A 22,026-nucleotide genomic window follows, 5' to 3' on the forward strand; every position below is an offset into this window, starting at 1 on the left:
GCAAGAAATTTCCTCCATTTTTGTTTGACTGTAAAAGTCTTTAATTATCCTTCACTTTTGAAGAATAATTTTGCAGGGTACAGAATTTTATGGGGTTTTTTTGTTACTGGTTTTTTTTTTAATGTCAACATGTAAATACTTTCTGAACATTCCACTCTTCTTTCTTGGATGATTTCTGGGAAGTAGATATAATTCTTATCTTTGTTCCTCAACTTTGATTTTCTGTAATTTGAAAATGATATGCATAAATGTAGTTTTGTTGCTATTTATCGAGGTTGGTGTTCTTTCAAACTCATGGATCTGTGGTTTGGTATCTGATATCAGTTTGGGGAAATTCTCAGTCATTGTTGTCTCAAATATTTCTTATGTTCCTTCTGTCTTTCTTCTAGTATTACACCATTACTTGTATATTATGCGGTTTGTATTGTCCCACAGTCCTTGGTTGGTCTGTTTTCTATTTTTCAGTGTTTGTTCTCTTTTCTTTACAGTTTTTGAGGATTTTATTGATATATCCTCACCTCAAAGATTCTTTATTCAGCTATCTCCAGTCTACCAATAAGCCTGTCATAGGCATGCTTCATTTCTGTTACAGTGTTTTTATCTTTACCATTTCTTTGGCTTTTTTTTTCATAGCATTTTCATGTTTGCTTAAATTGCTCATCTGTTCTTACATGCTGTCTGCTTTGTCTATTAGACCCTTAGCATATTAATCTTAGTTATTTTAAATTTTTGATCTGATAATTCCAGTATCCATGCCATATCTGGTTCTGATGCTTGCTCTCTTTCTTCAGATCCTGTTTTTTGCCTTTTAATATTGTTATAAAGTATGTTACTTTAATACGTGGGTTACATAGAGACACCAGGCAGGATACAAAAGAAATTTTAGGAGATTTATTAATAAGCTGCCTACATATGACTTACACAGGGTATATAGCTCACCCAAATCATGCAGCCTCGAATATAGCTCTGAGGCTAGTTACATAAACATGATCACATACAGGTTGGGGGTTATTTACTGATAAGCTTGCAACATTTATCTATAGGATCTATTAAAAGGAAAAAAACATTCCTACATATCAAAACAAGATAACAGAATAGTGATAAATGTCGTTTTACATAACAACACAGTAGGGATAAATATTGTTTTACATATTAAAGACATTTCCAAATCTTCTAGGGTTGTTGCCACAACAGTGAAAAGTTTTAGCTTAGGATAAGGAAATTACTTTGCTAAAAGTGTTGGGGCTAGCCTTAGTTTACAAGTTTTATTTTTATATATATATATATATATATATATATACACATATATATAAAATTTTTATATATTTATATATATATCATATAAAGAATTAGAAAGCTTATAAAATGTTACAGAATGCAGGTTTTTCAAGGGAGGGGAGTGGGCTCATGAGTATAAGTCACTTTCAGGACTCCAGGAGGGGAGGAAGAGTTGGAATCAGTGCAGGATATGTAAACATTGTCTCTTAAAGGATCTTACTGAAGGAAGTTTTCAGATAACTTTTGTTCCTTTCATCTCTTTCTCTGTTTTTTTTTTTTTTTTTCTTTTCAGAAAGGAGGGGTAAGAGGGCCTGACTCATCCTTTTAAAATACTAATGTTAATAATTGTTTGCAATTCTTTGGCACATTATCACTTGTATTATTTTCTTGGTACAAGTAATTGCTGTGAATAGGCATTTAATAAGATGGTAAGATATGTGGGGAGGGGAAATGTTCTATCATGCTAATAGTAGGTCTCTTTTAGTGAGCCTATACCTTTGTTCTGTGAACTTAAGAAGAGTTTTCAATTTGTGTTCTCCTTTAAGTGGGAAAGGATAACTAGAGCAGGCTTGAATGGGCTTATTTCCCTTCCTTGGGTCAGTTAGGCTCTGGTAATATTCAAGCAGATAAGGCTTTGGTTAATTAGTTTCTCCAAGAGCAGGCCCTGTTAAGAACAGAGTGCTCTGGCATATTTCAAAATTATTCCTTTTTCTCTTCTCCTCTGGAAACCTGAGGGGATGTTTCTCTGATATTTACTGTGGGGAACTAGACAGGCACCTGAAGTAAACCTCAATATTGTAGGGTTCCTCTGTGACTGGGTCCCCCTGGAATCTAATCTCAGAATTGTCCACACTGGGCCCCTAGCAATTCACCAGTCACCGTTCTGGTTTTCCTACCATGGTACTGGTTCCCTCAGCAGTTTTCTGCTAGGGACATTGCTTTGGTAAGCAGCAACTCCTGGTATTTGCTTGTAGGTCTGTTGGTCAAATAAGTCTATAAATATGATATATGTTTGCTTGCTTATACTTTGCATTGGGAGTGGGGGACAGGCTGTAAGCTGGCAGGGTCCTTATAGCCTAAGGCTTAGTTTTAATACTAAGCCTTTCCCGCCCTTTTGATACTAAGATCTTTTCAAAACTAAGCTTTTCCCCACACCCTTGACTGTTGCATGATAGAGAGTGGTGTACTCTCATGAGGAATCCCATTATGCCTCAGAGAAGTGACTTTGTATCAGAGACTTCCTTGTTTGTATATTGGATTAAAGGTTTTGATTTCTACACTATAAAATGGGGCAGAGGAGCCCATGCTGAAGGAGAGCAGAGAAAGGCCACATGGAGGAGAGGAGAAGCAGCCAAGATGGCGGAGTGCTGAAGGAGAAGCCAGTTTGTGCAGAGTTTCTGCAGAGAGAAGGAGATGGGGAACAGAGGTGAATTAGGCTGGTGAGGTAGAAACCTTTGATTCTAGGAAACTCGGGTAAGTCAGTGGCTTTGGGAGACCTGAGTGGAAAGGGAAGTGTTTTCCCACTGTGTGTATTTCTTGCCCGCTGGGTGCAAGCTAGGATTAAAGCTAATGGCCCACCAGTTCTTGACTCTGTTATTTCATTACCATCTGTCCGAATCAGATGCGAACCTGAACGGGCCAGGCGGCTGTGATGGTGGCTGTGGCAACTGGCCATACAAGGTCTTTCTAATTTGGAAGGCAGTGTTCAGCCATATGTCCTCCCCTCTCTTATGGTTCCAAGAATTGTTGAGTTTTCAGTCTGTTGAGTTTTTTTATTTGTTCTTAGGACAGGGTGGTAACTTGAAGCTCTTTACATGTAGAACCAGAAATGGAATTGCTAATCAGATTTTACCACTTACATAGCTCACTTATTTTTTCTTTGATGTTTAAATAGTTCTTTAGTAGAGGAACTGCAGAGCCAGAAAGTGGTGGGCCATTCCTGTGTGTTAGAGTTTGCAACAGCAGGGTAGCAGACAGGTAGAGGAAAACCTCTTCTCATGGCAGCAGACACACAAAGAGCAAAACAGCTCCCCTCGTGGTGCAGGCGGGCAATCCACAGTCCTCCCTGAGGACAGCACCCGTAGCCTTACATAGGACATAGGCCACACACACATGGCTCTGCCACATGCTCACACACCAATCATGCAAAGTGCAAGTGAGCAAGCCTAACACAGCTGTTTTCCCAACTGATATATTTTGAGTTCGAATGCTCTATATCTATTTTTTAGAAGGCTTTTCTTACCTGTACATTTGAATATTTTTTTCTTTTTTTTTTTTTTTTTTCACTTTTCTGAAGCTGGAAACGGGGAGAGACAGTCAGACAGACTCCCGCATGCGCCCGACCGGGATCCACCCGGCACGCCCACCATGGGGCGACGCTCTGCCCATCAGGGGGCGATGCTCTGCCCATCCTGGGCGTCGCCATATTGCGACCAGAGCCACTCTAGCGCCTGGGGCAGAGGCCACAGAGCCATCCCCAGCGCCCGGGCCATCTTTGCTCCAATGGAGCCTTGGCTGCGGGAGGGGAAGAGAGAGACAGAGAGGAAAGTGCGGCGGAGGGGTGGAGAAGCAAATGGGCGCCTCTCCTGTGTGCCCTGGCCGGGAATCGAACCCGGGTCCTCCGCACGCTAGGCCGACGCTCTACCGCTGAGCCAACCGGCCAGGGCTGAATATTTTTTATTTCAGGAATTTTATGCATATATCACATCTTTAGTATCTTCTAATTTTTTATTTATTTATTCATTTTAGAGAGGAGAGAGAGGCCTGACCTGTGGTGGTGCAGTGGATAAAGCGTCTACCTGGAAATGCTGAGGTCGCCGATTCGAAACCCTGGGCTTGCCTGGTCAAGGCACATATGGGAGTTGATTCTTCCAGCTCCTCCCCCTTCTCTCTCTCTGTCTCTCTCTCCTCTCTGTCTCTCCTCTCTAAAATGAATAAATAAAAAAAAATTAAAAAAAAAACATGAGAGGAGAGGGAGAGACAGAGAGAGAGAGAGAGAGAGAGAGAGAGAGAGAGAGGAGAGACAGAGAGAGAGAAGGGGGGGAGGAGCTAGAAGCATCAACTCCCATATGTGCCTTGACCAGGCAAGCCCAGGGTTTCGAACCGGCGACCTCAGCATTTCCAGGTCGACAACTTTATCCTCTGCGCCACCACAGGTCAGGCCCATTTTTAGTATCTTCTTAATTATATTTTATATCTTTTATTTCATTTAATTTTATATGATTTCCTCTTGCCTATTTCCAATGTCTGTATTTTTGCTCTTGATCATTATAATTTTTTTCTAATGTGGTCATAATCTTTGTTATATAGTCACACTGAGAATGTTTTTTCTGGTCACTGAGACAGTGGAAAATTAAGTAGCTCTTTCTGTTGTTTCCTTTGGGAATTTTTTGGTAACTTAGGTTTATCATTGCTTTTTCCTTTATTTTTCTGCTTTCTTCCCCCCAACCCCTACCTCAGTATACTGGTTAAGTCTCAAGTTTTGTTTCTGGTTACCATTCATCCTTGAAAGGTACTGCTTCTTCTTTGAAGAATAGTATGGGAATGGTTGGTTGTAGGGAGAGAGCTAGGATAATCTGTAACTTTGATTTAGGTTTTTTGTCTAGTGTTAACCAATAAAAATTTGAAGCTTGTTAGGCAAATGAGCTTGTAAAATTTGTTTTTTGAGTTTGCTCACTTTTATTGTTAAAAATGTCACTGGACAGCGCCAGGTATGTGATCTGTGAAACTGCTAATTACCTTCCTGCTTGGGAAGGGCCATTGTTATGCTAATATGTGCTGGAGGAGAGGTTTTCCTGCCAGAAAAGTTGTAAAAAGGAGAAAAGGAGAAGAAGAAGGGAAGGAGAAGCCAAGATGGCAGGAAAAGAGAGAGAAGCCAGTTTTGCAGAGTTAAAAGCCATGTTGGCAGATGGGGAACCAGAAGTGAATGACTTTGAGACTGGTGAGGCCTTTGATTCTAGGAGGAACCAGAGAAGATTCTCCTGATTGTGGAACCGGATAATGTGTCAGTGGCTTTGGGAGCCCTGTATGTCTCTGCTTGTCAGCTGGTAGGAGTCTTGAATAAAGGAATGACCTACCATTTTTTGGCTCCACTGTTTCTTTACCGTCTGCCTGAATCCAGTGATGGTCGTGGCCCTTGGCCTTAAAAGGCTGTAAAACAGAAGTGTATTTGGGGTCTTGGACTCAAAGCCCAGAGATGCAGGTTCAGCTAGCAACCCAAAATGTGCTCTGAAGAGAACAAAGAGAGACAAGATTTATAAAGACAGAAACCACAAAATTTAATTCTTTCATCTAAATGAAGGGTTGCTGCCTAGGTTGATGGGAATTGGTTAGTTTTAATATGCAAATGAGGGAGGCAGAAACTACAAGGAAAGAAGTAATATCTCTATATGACAGCGATTTCCAACGGTTTTCATCTCATAGCACACAAACTAATTCCTAAAATTCTGCACCATACCAAAAAATGTATTTTTTGTCTATCTGACAGAAAAAATAGGTATAATTTTGATTTATTCACACTGGACAGTTATTGCTGCGTTGGATGTTGTCATTTTTTAATTTGACAATCTAAGGGAAAAAAGGTCAGTGCCCCTGACTAAATAGTTGGGTATTGCATATTTTAAAAACACTTGTGGCCTGACCAGGCGGTGGTACAGTGGATAGAGCATTGGACTGGGACACGGAAGACCCAGGTTCAAAACCCTGAGGTCGCCAGCTTGCACGTGGGCTCCTCTGGCTTGAGTCCAAGGTCACTGGCTTGAGTAAAGGGGCCACTGGCTCTGCTGTAGCCCCCCAACCCCAGTCAAGGCACATATGAGAAAGCAATCTGAACAACTAAGGTGCCGCAGTGAGGAGTTGATGCTTCTCATCTCTCTCCCTTCCTGTCTGTCTGTCCCTGTCTGTCCCTTTCTCTGTCTCTCTCTGTCTCTGTAACCAAAAAAAACAAAACATTGTGGGCCCTGGCTGGTTAGCTCAGTGGCTGAGCATTGACCCAGCGTGTAGAAGTCGTCCTGGGTTAGATTCCCAGTCAGGGTACAGAGAAGTGACCATCTGCTTGTCCTCTGCTCCCCCTCCCCTTCTCTCTTTCTTTCTCTCTTTCTCTTTCTCTCTCTCTCTCTCTCTCTCTCTCTCTCTTCCTATTCCACAGCCATGGCTCGATTGATTCGAGCACTGAGGATGGCTCAGTGGAGCCTCCACTTCAGGCGTGGCCCCAGATAGGGGTTGCCAAAGTGGATCCTGGTCAGGGCACAGGCAGGAGTCTGTCTATCTCCCTTCCTTTTACTTAAATTAAAAAAAAAAAAAAAATACTTGTGACACACAAGTTGAAAATCACTGATATGTGGTCATTGGGGGCAGTTGTTATTCCAGAATGTTTAGCAACAGGCTTAGCAACTTAATAGCAGCTCTGAGAACTCAGGTACAAGATGTCTAGAGGCTCCATTTCCTTCATAGCCTCCTGACTCTATTTTAAGTGATTCTCTTAGCAATTTTCATTCCATTTCTCCCCATTGTCATCTAATGTAACAGTTCACGAATTTTTATTTCCTTCTCTTTTAGGAATACTTCTTTTCTCGAATTTTGGATTATTCCGGAACTTAGTGGGAGTTCCAGTAAAGCATTTAAGCAATTTCTGTGTGGCAGCCTCAGATTCTCAGTTTTTCTTTCCTCTTTTCACCTCATTTTACCTCTAATGTCTCCCCATGCTAATTCTTATACAATGTCAGTACCATTTTATTCTTTCCTTTTCAGCTTTTCTTTCTTTGCCACTGCAACATGAACACATTACTAGCTTCTTCCCTGGACCGTCCATATATCTACCCATCTCAACTCTAAGCAAAGAATCATTGTTCTTACAACTTATTTTAAGAATAATTTCTTCTTTGTTAAATGGTTGTAGATGTCAGCTATCTGGTTTCTTGTTCATCTTGATTTATCAACAGTGAATACTTATACCACAATGTCAAATTTGAAGTTTTAGTTGATTTCTTGGTTTTTTAAAAATTATTTCACACTTCCTTTTAATTTGTTTTTTTTTTTGTTTTTTTTTGTTTTTTTTTTACAGAGACAGAGTCAGAGACAGACAGACAGGAAAGGAGAGATGAGAAGCATCAAGCATTAGTTTTTCGTTGCGCGTTGCGACTTCTTAGTTGTTCATTGATTGCTTTCTCATATGTGCCTTGACTGCGGGCCTTCAGCAGACTGAGTAACCCCTTGCTGGAGCCAGCGACCCTGGATACAAGCTGGTGAGCTTTTTGCTCAAGCCAGATGAGCCCGTGCTCAAGCTGGCGACCTCGGGGTCTCGAACCTGGGTCCTTCCACATTCCAGTCCAACGCTCTATCCACTGCGCCACCGCCTGGTCAGGCCCTTTTAAATTTTTTTAATTAATTATTTGAGAGAGGGAGAGAAATCAATTTGATCTTCCATTTATTTTTGCATTCATTGGTTGACTCTTACATAAGCCAGGATTTGAACCTTCAGCCTTGGCATGTCAGGAGGATGCTCTAACCGGCTGAGCCATAGGGCCAGGGCTGTTTCCTTGTTTTTTTGAAGTTGATGTTTTGTTTTACTTTATGTTCTTATTTTCATTGCCTTTCGAAGGATGACAGTAGGAAAATGACTTTATTCCACTATAACTAACTGGAAATCACTCTTAAATATTGTTTATTGAGGTACTCTAGTTTTTTCTATCACTTTAATAATACTTAGTTTATGACACTATTTTGTTTAATGAGTCCCCCTTAAGCTAACTAATAATGGCATCTGTTTTTCTCTTAATTATTCTTTCTTCCCTTTCTTTGCACAGCTGTCCTATGTTCTGGTGATTATTTCTATTGTATTTATGTCTTCAATGAGATGTATTTAGTTTATGAGAATAAAAATCTTTAAGTACTAAGCTATAAGTAAGAAAAGTAAAGCTACTATTTTAGAATTAGTTGAACCTGTGAATGTAACCTTGCTTTTCTGTGTTTCCATTTTCTCCATAGTAAATAAGAGAAGAAAATAGTATCTACTTGTATTTCTGCTGATGTTTATTTGGAGAGTAGTGGGTTGATGCATCTCAATTCTTTGTAATAAAACCAAGCTGTACAATGGAATACTATACAGCCTTAAGAAAGAGAAAATCTTACCTTTTGCAACAGCATGGATGGACCTGGAGATTATTATGTTAAATGGATAAGCCAGTCAGGAATAACAGTCACCATATGGTTTCACTTGAATAAGATAAACTAACAAACAAAATAGAAACAGACTGATAGCTGTCAGAGGGGATAGGGTGTGGGGGAGTGAAAAGGTGAAGGGATTAAGAGAAAAGAAAACCTCATAGACACAGACAACAGTATAGTGATTATAAGAGGGAAGGGTAATGGAAAGAGACTTGACTTGGGGTGGTTAACACATATTACAATATACAGATGATGTATTATAGAATTGTATACCTGAAATCTATATTAATCTGTGTCACCCTGATAAATTCAATAAAATATAAATAAAATTATAGAAATAAAACCAAGCTGTACATATTCCAGAAATTTGATTATCATTTTTCATTTTCGCAGAGACACTACATAGCTTTTCCTCAATATCACAAGTTCATTCTTTACATATGAAACAATTGCAGATTGGTTCAGTATTACCTCTCTATTCCCTGTATATTTTTATTTAATATTCTTTGCTAAACAGTGCAAATAATTTTAAAAATTAATTATACCTAGAATATTTTTTTATTAAGTGAGAGCTGGGGAGGCAGTGCCCCAACTGGGATCCCCCTGCAAGCCTCCTACCTGGCGATTCTTTGCCCATCTTGTGCCGCTGCTCTGTTGCTTGGCAACTGAGCTATTTTAATATCTGAAGCGAGGCCACAGAGCCCTCCTCAGCACCTGGGGCCATTTTGCTCAAACCATTTGAGCCATGGCTGCAGGAGGAGAAGAGAGACAGAGAGAGAGTAGGGGGAAGAGTAAAGAAGCAGATGGTCACTTTTCCTTTGTGCCCTTACCAGGAATCGAACCTGGGACATCTGCTCTCCTGCTGAGCCAACCAGCCAGGGCCATTAGACCTAGATTTTAAACAGGAATACTGAAACATTTATATTTTTAAAGACAATATCTCTTCTATATGATTCTCTTTTTTATTACTTTTGAATTATCAAAGTAAAAATGATCAGACCATCTTCTTACTAAAAGTATGTGTAATTTTCTAAACAGAATTGTTAAAAAGTTAAAGTAAAGCAGCTTACAAATACAGCCTCTGGTTTTCTTGATTTTTGCCTTTCTTAAATGCAGAATAGACTATGTAATCACTGGTAAGCTCTTGTACTGTGTGCTTTTTAAGCTTAGTTTGGATTGACATTTATACTTTTCAATTTGAGATATAAATGTCCTTTTTATGTTGAAGCATTTTAAACGTGTACAAATAGCTGTGTGTGTGATACATACAGTAACAATATTAGATATCAATCTCAAATAATTTAACAGATAGACCGTATTTCTCCATGTATAAGATGCTCCCATGTATAAGATGCACCTTAATTTTGGGGCCCGAAATTTGAAAAAAAAAATGTATTACATCAAGTTATTGAACTCAAGTTTTATTCATCATAAAATTCATACACTGTCAAAACTCCCATTAGCTTGTCCTCATCTGTGTCTGATGATGAATCACTATCTTCATATATTGCCTCATCCTCAGTTTCATCTATGGCATTTGAAATGCCACACTTCTTTTTTTTTTTTTTTTCTGAAGCTGGAAACGGGGAGAGACAGTCAGACAGACTCCCGCATGCGCCAGACCGGGATCCACCCGGCACGCCCACCAGGGGGCGATGCTCTGCCCCTCCGGGGCGTCGCTCTGCCACAACCAGAGCCACTGGAGCATCTGAGGCAGAGGCCAAGGAGCCATCCCCAGCGCCTGGGCCATCTTTGCTCCAATGGAGCCTCGCTGCGGGAGGGGAAGAGAGAGACAAAGAGGAAGGAGAGGGGGAGGGGTGGAGAAGCAGATGGGCGCTTCTCCTGTGTGCCCTGGCTGGGAATCGAACCCGGGACTTCTGCACGCCAGGCCGACGCTCTACCACTGAGCCAACCGGCCAGGGTACACTTCTTAAATGACTTGACAACTAGTATATGATGCACCCAGTTTTCAGGCCCTAATTTTTTTTAAGAAAAGGGGTGCATCTTATACATGGGGAAATATGGTACTGATATTATTTGATATGAAATATATATTCCACGTTTTCCAGTTGTTACACAAATAGTTTTCATAGCGGGGTTTTTTCCCCAGCTGGAGCCAATGAGGCCCTATTGGTTATCACTGTCTTTTTTTGTCTTTTATGGCATTACCAGGTTTGGAGAGCACAGAAACTTGGATTTGTATGGATTTATCTGATTGTTTTTTCATGATTACGTTCAGGGTAAACAAACTGGTAGGGTGGTGATGTGTGTTCCCCATTACATCATATCAGGAAGCAACAAAATTATGTTAGTCTGTCTCATAATTGCTGATGCTAAATGAAATCGCTTCGTTGCTGTGGTAAATGCCGGATTGCTCCTTGTAAATGTACTCTCTTTTCTTTGTAATTAGTAAGTAATTTGTGGCACATACTTTGAGACCATGTGAACATCCTGTTTCCTGTAACATTTCTCTCAGTGTTTCCTGTAACATCTTTCTCTCAATTATTTTACTAGTAGTTTCAAAATGGTTATTTTTTTCTAATTCTGTCATTTCATCTGCATTTATTAACTTCTCTTTTGTAAGCAGCAGTTTTACAGAAACATCCTTTTAACATAATTTTTCACTATGAACTCATGAATTATTCATCAGTTTTATGTAGTCCATTATGATCAGCATTATTTTGGATGGCCAAATATTCCCAACTTTATTTTGTGAAGTCCCCCTTAGTCAGGTTCTTAATATCCTTGGACATATCTACATTTGTCCTTGAACATTTCTGTACTCTCTGCCACAGAATATATGAGCTTCATGTTCTGTGTTCACTGTTCCAGATATGGAGTCACCCTTTTCTTCAATAAGCCCTGGTTTCTTTTATTGGGATATGGTATATGCAAATCATAATTTGGGTACTAAGGATGCTCATTTATATTGAGTCATTGTCTGTCTGTCCTTGTAGTGGACAGAATTGAGAAATACCTTTAATCAATCCCCTTTGTATATTTGTATCTTTATTTTGGTTTACAGTGAGAACCTTTATTTGCTCTATTCTAAAATAGACCTAAACTAGTTTCAGAATTACTATATCAATACTACATCTAGCATCAAATCTATTATTAAGTACAGCATTTCTCTGCAATTCTCGTTGCCCCTAATATATCTTACTAAAGTCAAGTTTCTGTAATTAAAAATTACAAGAATTACTTGTTTTTCCCTGCATGGTTTTGAGTTAACAATTTGAAGTACAATTAGCTTTATTTGTTTCTGTATTTGTTTGTATTTAGTTTTAGAGTTTGCTTTTCCATTCTTGTAAAATTTAAATTTATTTTGAAATATCTGAAGCATTTGTATATCTCACAAAGACTTACTATTTTTATCACTGTTGTTTTTATCTGGGTACTATGTTCTCCCACTTCCACCCCCCTTTCAGGAAACTATTTTTATTTGTGTGTGTGTGTGTTATCCTTCCTACATGTGCATGTGAGAGAAAGAGAGATCTCTTTCCCTTTTGTAAACAGAAGGGGCTAAGATTCTTTTTATATCATGTATAAGAAATTATTTTTTAAAGAACTCTAATTGTTTAGCTTATATATCCTTTTTATAATAACATGCAGTTGTTATCGTTGGAAAATATATTGTTTACATTTCTTTGTCACTGATATTCACAGGGGGACCAGGACGCTCCACCCTGCCAGCCCCCGGACACACGGCTGCATTTCGTGCTTCCCTCTGGACCAACTTAGAGAAATTAGGGGATCAGATTTGTACTGTTTGTGGACAGGTAAATATTTTAGAGGACTGAAAAGAAAATTAGTTATGGATTAATTCCTGGTTATTTAAAGATTGGGCAGGTTTCTTAAATTCTCTGAGCATTCAAAATAACTACACTAGCTGATTATCATGTATGGAAAGGCTTTGCCAAAACGCCAATTCTCTTGTTTTTTTCTGGTGTCTGCTCCTCACACTTGTTTCATTTGTAAATACCAATTACATACATTCTCCCTCTTCCTCTTTCTAGGTGCAACATCTACAGAAAATATTAACCAAGAAGAGAGATCCTGTTTCTCACATTTTTTTCATTGAAGAAATAGTTAAGGTATGTTTAAATGAAAATATATGTATATTTATCTCTTTATTGAAGAATGCAAGAAGATAATGAGTTAGTATTATTTGTTTCTATCTTACAGAGAAGTTACATGTCCAATAGTTGCAGAAAAAAAATTTTTTGACAACCAAAATTTTTTTTGCAATATGCGTATAAATATGTTTGTTTATTGAGTGGCTTCTGGCAGTAATACTATTTATGGAATAATTTCTGAAATTCATATAATAATTTATCTTTTTCTTTCATATGATTTCTGTAAATGTGTTTTGAAGCTTCACTAGAGAATATGATGAAACTTTCTGGTAACTAAGAGATTTAATTAGTGGTTATTACAGTGTCTTATAAAGTCTGCACTCAAGATGGTAGGATTCATTCAATTGTTGATTTTTCATAAACAGCACATTGCTGTATTCATGTTCCCAATTCTGAAAGATCCCTCCTGTCCTTCGATCTGCTGGCAGGATAAGCAGTAAGAATGCCATCTGTGCATAGGAAACCCTAACTCTACATTTTATTCATTCGCTTTTATATACTTTTGATAATGATTAATGGAATAACTGATTATTCATTAAATATTAACACTTGGGGCCCCAAAGAAACAATTTCTCTACGGTTCCAGCGTCATGATGTAGGTGGTTTCCTTTGTAGTTCAAAATTTTAAATATTTTATATATCATGTTGGGGATCTCCAAAACTACCTTCCAGTTTGCTGATTCACCAGGAGCGTTCACAGCACCCAGCTGCCGTCACAATCATGGCTGTGATTTATTATATGTAGTGAAAGTGGGAGAGGCAGAACTAGCAAGGGAAAATGTGTATGTGGTGAGGTCAGGAGGGAACCAGGTGCAAGTTTCCAAGAGTCCTGTGCCACTGGAGTTACACGGGACACCCTGCATTCCTATATCAATAAGTTGTGACATCATACATGAACTGCCTTCCAGGGAAGCTCATTTTGTGCCTAGCGGTTCAGGATTTTCATCAGAAGTCAGTGCCTAGCATGTACCAAAATTCTAGGTTCCCCAAAGCAAAGCAAGTGTTGCGCGTAAACCACAGTATTTAAACAAAGAGTTTAAATGCAGTGCAAAATCCAGTTGTCAGATACCAGGCAAGGACCAGACTTGTAAAGAGGCGTTTTTAACTAGTGCAGTCTCAGACCTTCTATGTTAACTTTTTTCTGCACAGATACTTATATTAGTACATCCTGCTTGCATAACCCTGCTTCATATTTGGCTTTTAATTGTGTGAAAGAGACAAAAAGATACTTTTGTCAATTTATATAGTTATTAGTTTTTACATTTACTAGTAGGATTACTAATAATCAGGTCTTCATTTTTATTTTATTTTATTTTTTTGTATTTTTCTGAAGCTGGAAACGGGGAGGCAGTCAGACTCCCACATGCGCCTGGCCGGGATCCACCCGGCATACCCACCTGGGGGCGATGCTCTGTTGCGACCAGAGCCAGTCTAGCACCTGAGGCAGAGGCCATGGAGCCATCCCCAGTGCCTGGGCCATCTTTGCTCCAATGGAGCCTTGGCTACGGGAGGGGAAGAGAGAGACAGAGAGGAAGGAGAGGGGGAAGGGTGGAGAAGCAGATGGGCGCTTCTCCGGTGTGGAATCGAACCCGGGACTTCCGCACGCCAGGCCGACGTTCTACCACTGAGCCAACCAACCAGGGAAGGTCTTCATTTTTATAGGCAAGCAACTGCACATGAAATGTTATAATTCATTTCTTCTATTTTGGTCATCTTTCTATCCAAATTAATTTAATCTTTATATGGAATGGCTTGGTTTCAAGCTTTTACTATCTAATCTTTTGTATATATTTTTTCGTTTTAATAGTTTATTTACCATATTCCCCCATGTATAAGACGCACCCTTTTCCAAAAATTTTGGTGTCTGAAAACTGGATGCATCTTGTACGTTGGTTGTAGATTTTTTTACTTACATTTCCCGCTTTTTCGCACTGTTTTTGCGCTCATTGTAGATTTTTTTACTTCCATTTCCTGCTTTTTCGCATTTGTTGTCTTTGCGCTCATTCTTTTGTACTTGTTACCGGTATATAATGGTAGGGTTATGTTTTGCCGCGTTCTGCCCAGAAAGGGCTCAGAAAAGATTTTCATACAGTGCTGAATTCAAGTTAAAAGTGATTCAGTTTGCAAAAGTGCATGAAAATCATGCTGCTGAACATAAGTTTGGTCCTTCTCTAACTAAGAAATCAATCCGAGACTGGCTACGGGAAGAAGAAACCTACTGAAAACACCACGGCAGAAGAAGTCCATGAGAGGCAAGTCAGCAAAATGGCCTGATTTAGAGAGGGAATTGAAGATGTGGATTGAAGAGCAAAGGGCAATTGGAATTCCTGTGTCCAAAAAGATGGTACAGCATGAGGTAAGAAGAATTGCTGATGAAAAAGAAGTTACTGATTTCAAACGAGGACCCAATTGGTGCTTCAGGTTCATGAAACAGAATGGACTAAGCAGAATGGACGCAACCAGACTTCTCCAAAAGATGCCTGAAAGCTATGAGCAGAAGGTTCTTGAATTTCCTCGTTTTGTCATTCGATGTCAGAAGACATATAAGTTTGAGTTGAGACAGATTGCAAATATTGACGAAGTCCCCCTTCAGTTTGATGTCCCAAGAAATACAACTGTTGATAAGAAGGGTGTAAAACTGTAGCTGTGAAGACAAGTGGACATGAAAAGAGCCATTATACAGTTGTTCTAGCTTGTTGTGCTGGCAGAACCAAGCTGCCTCCTATGCTGAATTCCAAACACAAGAAGACATTCCTTGAGGAGTGATTGTCCACGTTCATGACAAGGGTTGGATGGATCAGGATGGGATGAAGATCTGGTTTGAGAAAGTTTGGAGATGGAGAACAGGTGGGCTCTTATGCAAACCTGCCCTATTGGTGCTTGATCAGTTCAGGGCATACATAACAAAAAACACAAAGAAGATTGCTGCAGAGCAAAAAACAAAACTTGCCATCATACCTGGAGGCTTCACATCCCAGCTCCAACCACTTGATGTCAGCATTAACAGACCCTTCAAAGCTGCCATGAGAGACAAATGGAACCAATGGATGAAGTCTTCTGGGGACCATTTGACACCAGCCGGAAGAGTGAAGAAACCAACTATAGGAGGAGTTTGTACCTGGGTGAAAAGATCCTGGGATAATATCAAGATTGAGATCTTTGTCAAGTCATTTAGGAAGTGTGGCATTTTAAATGCCATAGATGGAACTGAGGATGAGGCAATATATGAAGACAGTGATTTATCATCAGACACAGGTGAGGACAAGCTAATGGATAGGAGTTTTGACAGTGATGGGGAGTTGTATGAGTTTTATGATGAATAAAACTTGAGTTCAATAACTTTATGAAATACATTTTTTTTTTCATATTTCGGGCCCCAAAATTAAGGTACATCTTATACATGGCAGCGTCTTATACATGGGGGAATACAATAATGTTCTACATTATAGTTAAGAGTCTAAAAAATAAGAAAGGGATAGTGCCATTTAAAGAGATTTATGTTTGTGATATTATTGCAAAGTTCCAACATTAAAAACTCATATCAATTCTCCTCAACATTCAGGTATCATAATGAATAGACACTGGCACCTTATGTAGGACAGGTTTTCAATGGGTTTGAATTATTACCAAGTAAAGAGGATTATTAGGAATAGGGATATATATATATATGATTTCATCTTATTAACGCTCTTCATTTACTTACAAAATTTTTTGTTTAATAAAATAAAACCAATAAAGATTTCTTTTTTTTTTTTTTTTTGTATTTTTCTGAAGCTGGAAATGGGGAGAGACAGACAGACTCCCGCATGCGCCCGACCGGGATCCACCCGGCATGCCCACCAGGGGGCGATGCTCTGCCCACCAGGGGGTGATGCTCTGCCCCTCTGGGGCATTGCTCTGTTGCGACCAGAGCCACTCTAGCACCTGGGGCAGAGGCCAAGGAGCCATCCCCAGCGCCCAGGCCATCTTTGCTCCAGTGGAGCCTCGCTGCGGGAGGGAAAGAGAGACAGAGAGGAAGGAGAGGGGGAGTGGTGGAGAAGCAGATGGGCGCTTCTCCTGTGTGCCCTGGCCGGGAATCGAACCCGGGACTTCTGCATGCCAGGCTGATGCTCTACCACTGAGCCAACCGGCCAGGGCCAAAGATTTCTTTTTCAAACGTTATTGTAAAGCTATTTTAGAAAAGTTATATGTAACACACCCACATATTTATAATTATATATAATTTATTTTTAAGTGAGAGGAAGGGAGATAGTGAGACAGACTCCTGCATGTACCCCAATTGCGATCCACCTGGCAACCTCCGTCTGGAACTGATGCTCGAATCAATTAAGTTATTTGTAACACCTGAGACTGATTTGATCAGACCAACTGAGCCATCCTCAGTGCTGATTTCCAACATTCCAACTAGTCGAGCCACTGGCTGTGGGAGAAGAGGTAGAGAGAAGGGGGAGAATGAGGGGGAGAAAAGCAGATGGCCACTTCTTTTGTGTTCCTTTACTGGGAATCGAACGTGATGTTCATATGCCAAGTTCACTGAGCCAACCGGCCAGGGCCAATATTTATATATAAATTTTAAAGTGAATTTCCAGGTTAGCTGATATTTGCAATTTTAGGGTAATACTTATGAAAAAAAAAATTAGTCCCTCTTGAAATTCAGTGTACTTAACTATATTCAGAAGACATTAGGTTTTTATTTGTGAAAAGTCTAAAATACCTTTTTTTTTTTTCTTTTTTCTTTTTTCTGAAGTTGGAAACGGGAAGGCAGTCAGACAGACTCCTGCATGTGCCCAACCGGGATCCACCCGGCATGCCCACCAGGGGGTGATGCTCTGCCCATCTGGGGCATTGCTCTGTTGCAACCAGAGCCATTCTAGTGCCTGAGGCAGAGGCCATAGAGCCATCCTCAGTGCCCGGGCCAACTTTGCTCCAATGGAGCCTTGGCTGCGGGAGGGGAAGAGAGAGACAGAGAGGAAGGAGAGGGGGAGTGGTGGAGAAGCAGATGGGCGCTTCTCCTGTGTGCCCTGGCCGGGAATCGAACCTGGGACTCCTGCACGCCAGGCCGACACTCTACCACTGAGCCAACCAGCCAGGGCCTTAAAATAACTTCTGAATCTACATGCTTGGGAATGCCAGGGCAAGAGAAAGGTAAAAACCCTGAAAAGGAAATGTCTGTTATATATTGCAAAGATAACACATAAATATTACTGTGTTTACTATAATTTCTTTAAAACAGTCTTTTTAGGGGTGGGCGACAGAGGTAGAGGGATAGAGCAAAACAATTTATGGACATGAACAGCATGTGGTGATTTCTGGGAAGGGGGCGATGGCGGAGGTGATGAGGATGAATGGTGATGGATGCAGACTTGACTTTGGGGGTGAACACACAGTGCAGTGTAGTGTTGTAGAAATGTGCACCTGAAACCTGTATAACTGTTTAACTAGTATCAACCTAGTCAATTCAGTTTAAAAACTTAATCTTTTTTTTTTTTTTTGTATTTTTCTGAAGCTGGAAATGGGGAGAGACAGTCAGACAGACTCCCGCATGCGCCCGACCGGGATCCACCCGGCACACCCACCAGGGGCGACGCTCTGCCCACCAGGGGGCGATGCTCTGCCCCTCTGGGGCGTCGCTCTGCCGCGACCAGAGCCACTCTAGCGCCTGGGGCAGAGGCCAAGGAGCCATCCCCAGCGCCTGGACCATCTCTACTCCAATGGAGCCTTGGCTGCGGGAGGGGAAGAGAGAGACAGAGAGGAAGGGGGGGGGTGGAGAAGCAAATGGGCGCTTCTCCTATGTGCCCTGGCCGGGAATCAAACCCGGGTCCCCCGCACGCCAGGCCGACGCTCTACCGCTGAGCCAACCGGCCAGGGCTAAAAACAATCTTTTCATTTATAAAGCTATAAACAAATATTCTTACTAATTACATTAATTATATTACTATCAAGGAACATTAGTTAAAATAATTTTCAATGGCAGTGAAAGCTTTGTAAAAATTGCCAGATTTTTTAAATGATTTGAGGCCATAGGTAATGATCCATAACATTTTCAGAAAATTTTAAACTTGTGTAGATGTTGAATATATCTGGTGTCTTAGGTCATTGAAGAACAATATCTAGACCAAGATCTTTGCATTTTTTTTGTAATCTTTTTTTTTTGAGAAAAATATTATGAACTAAATGTTCCTCCTACACTATGAGTTTTGCATCTTCAACATTTTTAAGAAGAACATAACCTTTCTGAACATCTTTTCTAATTTAGTGGTTTAGCCTTTTAAACATTTGAATGTATTTTTAAAATACCAAAACTGTGTAAATAATTTAAGGTGAAAATATTAGGATTATGCGCTGTACTTTCTACAATATCTGTTTAGAAATTGATGCTTTTCTCCCTTCAGAGATTATTTCTAGTAAATATCTTTTAAAAATTGAAATCTGCCTAGAACATATTTTTAAAATATGTATTAAATTTTTGTAGACAGTAGTCCATATTTTGAAATGTACTAAAAAGTAAACTAGTAGTTTCTTTTTGGTTTGTAAAATAGATTTTATACAAAATTACACTATTTATTTCATGTTAATAGGGAAATGAAGAATCCATTTCCCAGGTGTCTTTGTTTTTAAACTATTTTATTTTAATGGTCTGTAATTCACTATAAACTGTGATGGAATTTCCGTATTTTATTTCTTGTTGCCAACTTGTTTTTACAAAAAAATTATTTTGCATTTTCTTTTGTTAAACAGATTTTGTCATAGCTTTTTTTTTTTTTTTTTTTTTTTTTACAGAGACAGAGAGAGAGAGGGATAAACAGGGACAGACAGACAGGAACAGAGAGATGAGAAGCATCAATCATTAGTCTTTCGTTGCAACACCTTAGTTGTTCATTGATTGCTTTCTCATACATGCCTTGACCACAGGCCTTCAGCAGACCGAGTAACCCCTTGCTCGAGCCAGCAACCTTGGGCTCAAGCTAGTGAGCTTTTGCTCAAACCAGATGAGCCCTCGCTCAAGCTGGCAACCTCCAGGTCTTGAACCTGGGTCTTCCGCATCCCAGTTCCACGCTCTATCCACTGTGCCACCACCCGGTCAGGCTGTCATAGCTTTTTGTTGTAGTTCAATACCTATGCATTTTATCTTTTTTTTTTTTTTAGCTAGAGAGACAGAGAAAGGGACAGAAAGGGTCAGACAGACAGGAAGGGAGAGAGATGAGAAGCATCAATTCTTTGTTGCAGCGTCTTAGTTCCTTGATTGCTTTCTCATATGTGCCTTGACTGGGGGCCTCCAGCCGAGCCAGTAACCCCATGCTCAAGCCAGTGACCTTGGCCAGGGACCTTGGGCTTCAAGCCAGAAACCATGGAGTCATGTTTATGATCCCATGCTCAAGCCAGCAACCCCACACTTTAGCTGGAGAGCCCACGCTAAAGCCAGCGATTTTGGGGCTTTGAACCTGGGTCCTCAGCATCCCATGCCGACGCTCTATGCATTGCACCACTGCCTGGTCTGGCAGTACCTATGAGTTTTTAAAAACGATTAATGTTCTTTAATTTTTATGGAAGGTTTAGGTTTATAAAAGAATTTAGTAGAAAGTACATCTATTACTTATATTATCATAACATCCATTAAGTATTATGGAAAACCCCCAGAACTATACAATACAATGAGCTAATGTAAACTATGTAAACCTTAATGTAAACTATGAACTTTAGTTAATAATAACATATTAATAATGATTCTTCAGTTGTAGCAGATGTGCCTGACCAATGCAAGATACATAATGCATTATGTAAATGTATGGTGTCATGCACCATCATAGTATTCTACAAAATAGGTGCAGTGGTTTCACTTCTCTAGCAATAAATCCCTTATGCTGTACCTATTCTTCTCCCACTTCTCTCTTTAAAACCCGTAATTACCACTGATCTTTTGCCCCTTTCAGAATGTCGTATAATTGAAACCATACAGTAGATAGCCTTTCCAGACTGGTTTATTGCACTTAGTAATATGCATTTAAGGTTCTTCATATGTTTTTGTGGCTTGATTGTTCAGTTCTTTTGATTACTGAATATTGTTCCACTGTATGGAAGTACCTTGTTTGTTTCTCCACTCACTTATTGAAGGACATCTTGTAGCTTCCATTTTGGGGGCAATTATGAATAAAACTGCTATAAACATTCATATGCAAGTGTTGTGTGGAAATAAATTTCCAAGACACTTGAGTAAAGACTGAGGAATTAGTTTGTTGGATTGTATGGTTAGACCATGTTTAACTTTGTAAGAAATCACCAAACTGTTTTCCAACATGGCTGTATCATTTTGTGTTCCCACCAGCAAAGAAACAGAGTTGTTGTTGCTACACAACCTCGCCAGCATTTGATGTTGTCAGTGTGTTAGGTTTTATGGTGTATATTTTAGATTTTAGTAGGTGTGTATTGTTATCTTATTGTTTTAATTTGTATTTCCCTGTAGACTTTTTAATAATTAATTTATGGAAAAATATCTTCATTAGTTAAGGTTCTATGACTTTATCCATAGAATCAAGTCTTGCCACGCACATTATTTAATAACATTTATCTGTTATAGTCAATCCAAGTGCTTTAAATGTTTTAGAATATTCTAAAATAATTTTATAAGATCAAGTATAGTTTTTTAGTATTTGAAAAGCCAAATCTTAAAGGTTTCTTTTTTGAACACCTATTTACGTAGTGTCAGGCCCTGGCCAGTTGGCTCAGTAGATAGAGCATTGGCCTAGTGTGCAGACGTCCTGGATTCAATCTCGGTCAGGGCACACATGAGAAGCGACTATCTGCTTCTCTCCTTCTCTCTCTACCCTTTCTCTCCTCTTCCCCTCCCACAGCCAGTGGTTCGATTTATTCAAGCATAGGCTCTGGGTGCTGAGGATAGCTCCATTGGTCCAAGCATTTAGTGCCTTAGGCATTAAAAATAGCTTGGTTGATTTCAGCATCCACCCCAGACTGTGATTGCTGGGTGGATCCCAGTTGGGTCACATGCAGGAGTCTGTCTCACTTAAAAATAGGGAGGGAGGGGCCCTGGCTGGTTGGCACAGTGGTAAAGCATAGGCCTGGTGTACAGGAGTCCCAGGTTCGATTCCCGGCCAGGGCACACAGGAGAAGCACCCATCTGCTTCTCCACCCCTCCCCCTCTTCTTCCTCTCTGTCTCTCTCTTCCCCTCCTGCAGCCAGGGCTTCATTGGAGCAAAGGTGGCCCGGGCGCTGGGGGTGGCTCTATGGCCTCTGCCTCAGGCGATAGAATGGCTCTGTTGCAACAGAGCAACACCCCAGATGGGCAGAGCATCGCCCCCTGGTGGGCATGCTGGGTGGATCCCAGTCGGGCGCATGTGGGAGTCTGTCTGACTGCCTCCCCGTTTCCAACTTCAGAAAAATACAAAAAAAAAAAAAAAAAAAAAAGGGAGGGAAGCAGGATAGTACAGTGACC

The 22,026-nt window shown here is 40.1% G+C and overlaps 1 protein-coding gene across 2 annotated transcripts in view; it reads left to right on the plus strand.

Annotated features, from left to right (window-relative positions):
• COG5 (component of oligomeric golgi complex 5) overlaps positions 1–22,026 on the plus strand; it is a 444,866-nt gene that overhangs the window by 237,253 nt on the left and 185,587 nt on the right. For both annotated transcript variants that reach the window (XM_066342433.1, XM_066342435.1), the window contains exons 9-10: positions 12,109–12,221; positions 12,459–12,536. In XM_066342433.1, the coding sequence (XP_066198530.1) occupies positions 12,109–12,221; positions 12,459–12,536 (191 nt within the window). The remainder of the gene's footprint in view (positions 1–12,108; positions 12,222–12,458; positions 12,537–22,026) is intronic.

Source organism: Saccopteryx leptura, chromosome 6 (assembly GCF_036850995.1).
Source record: "Saccopteryx leptura isolate mSacLep1 chromosome 6, mSacLep1_pri_phased_curated, whole genome shotgun sequence".
Classification (NCBI taxonomy): Eukaryota; Metazoa; Chordata; class Mammalia; order Chiroptera; family Emballonuridae; genus Saccopteryx; species Saccopteryx leptura.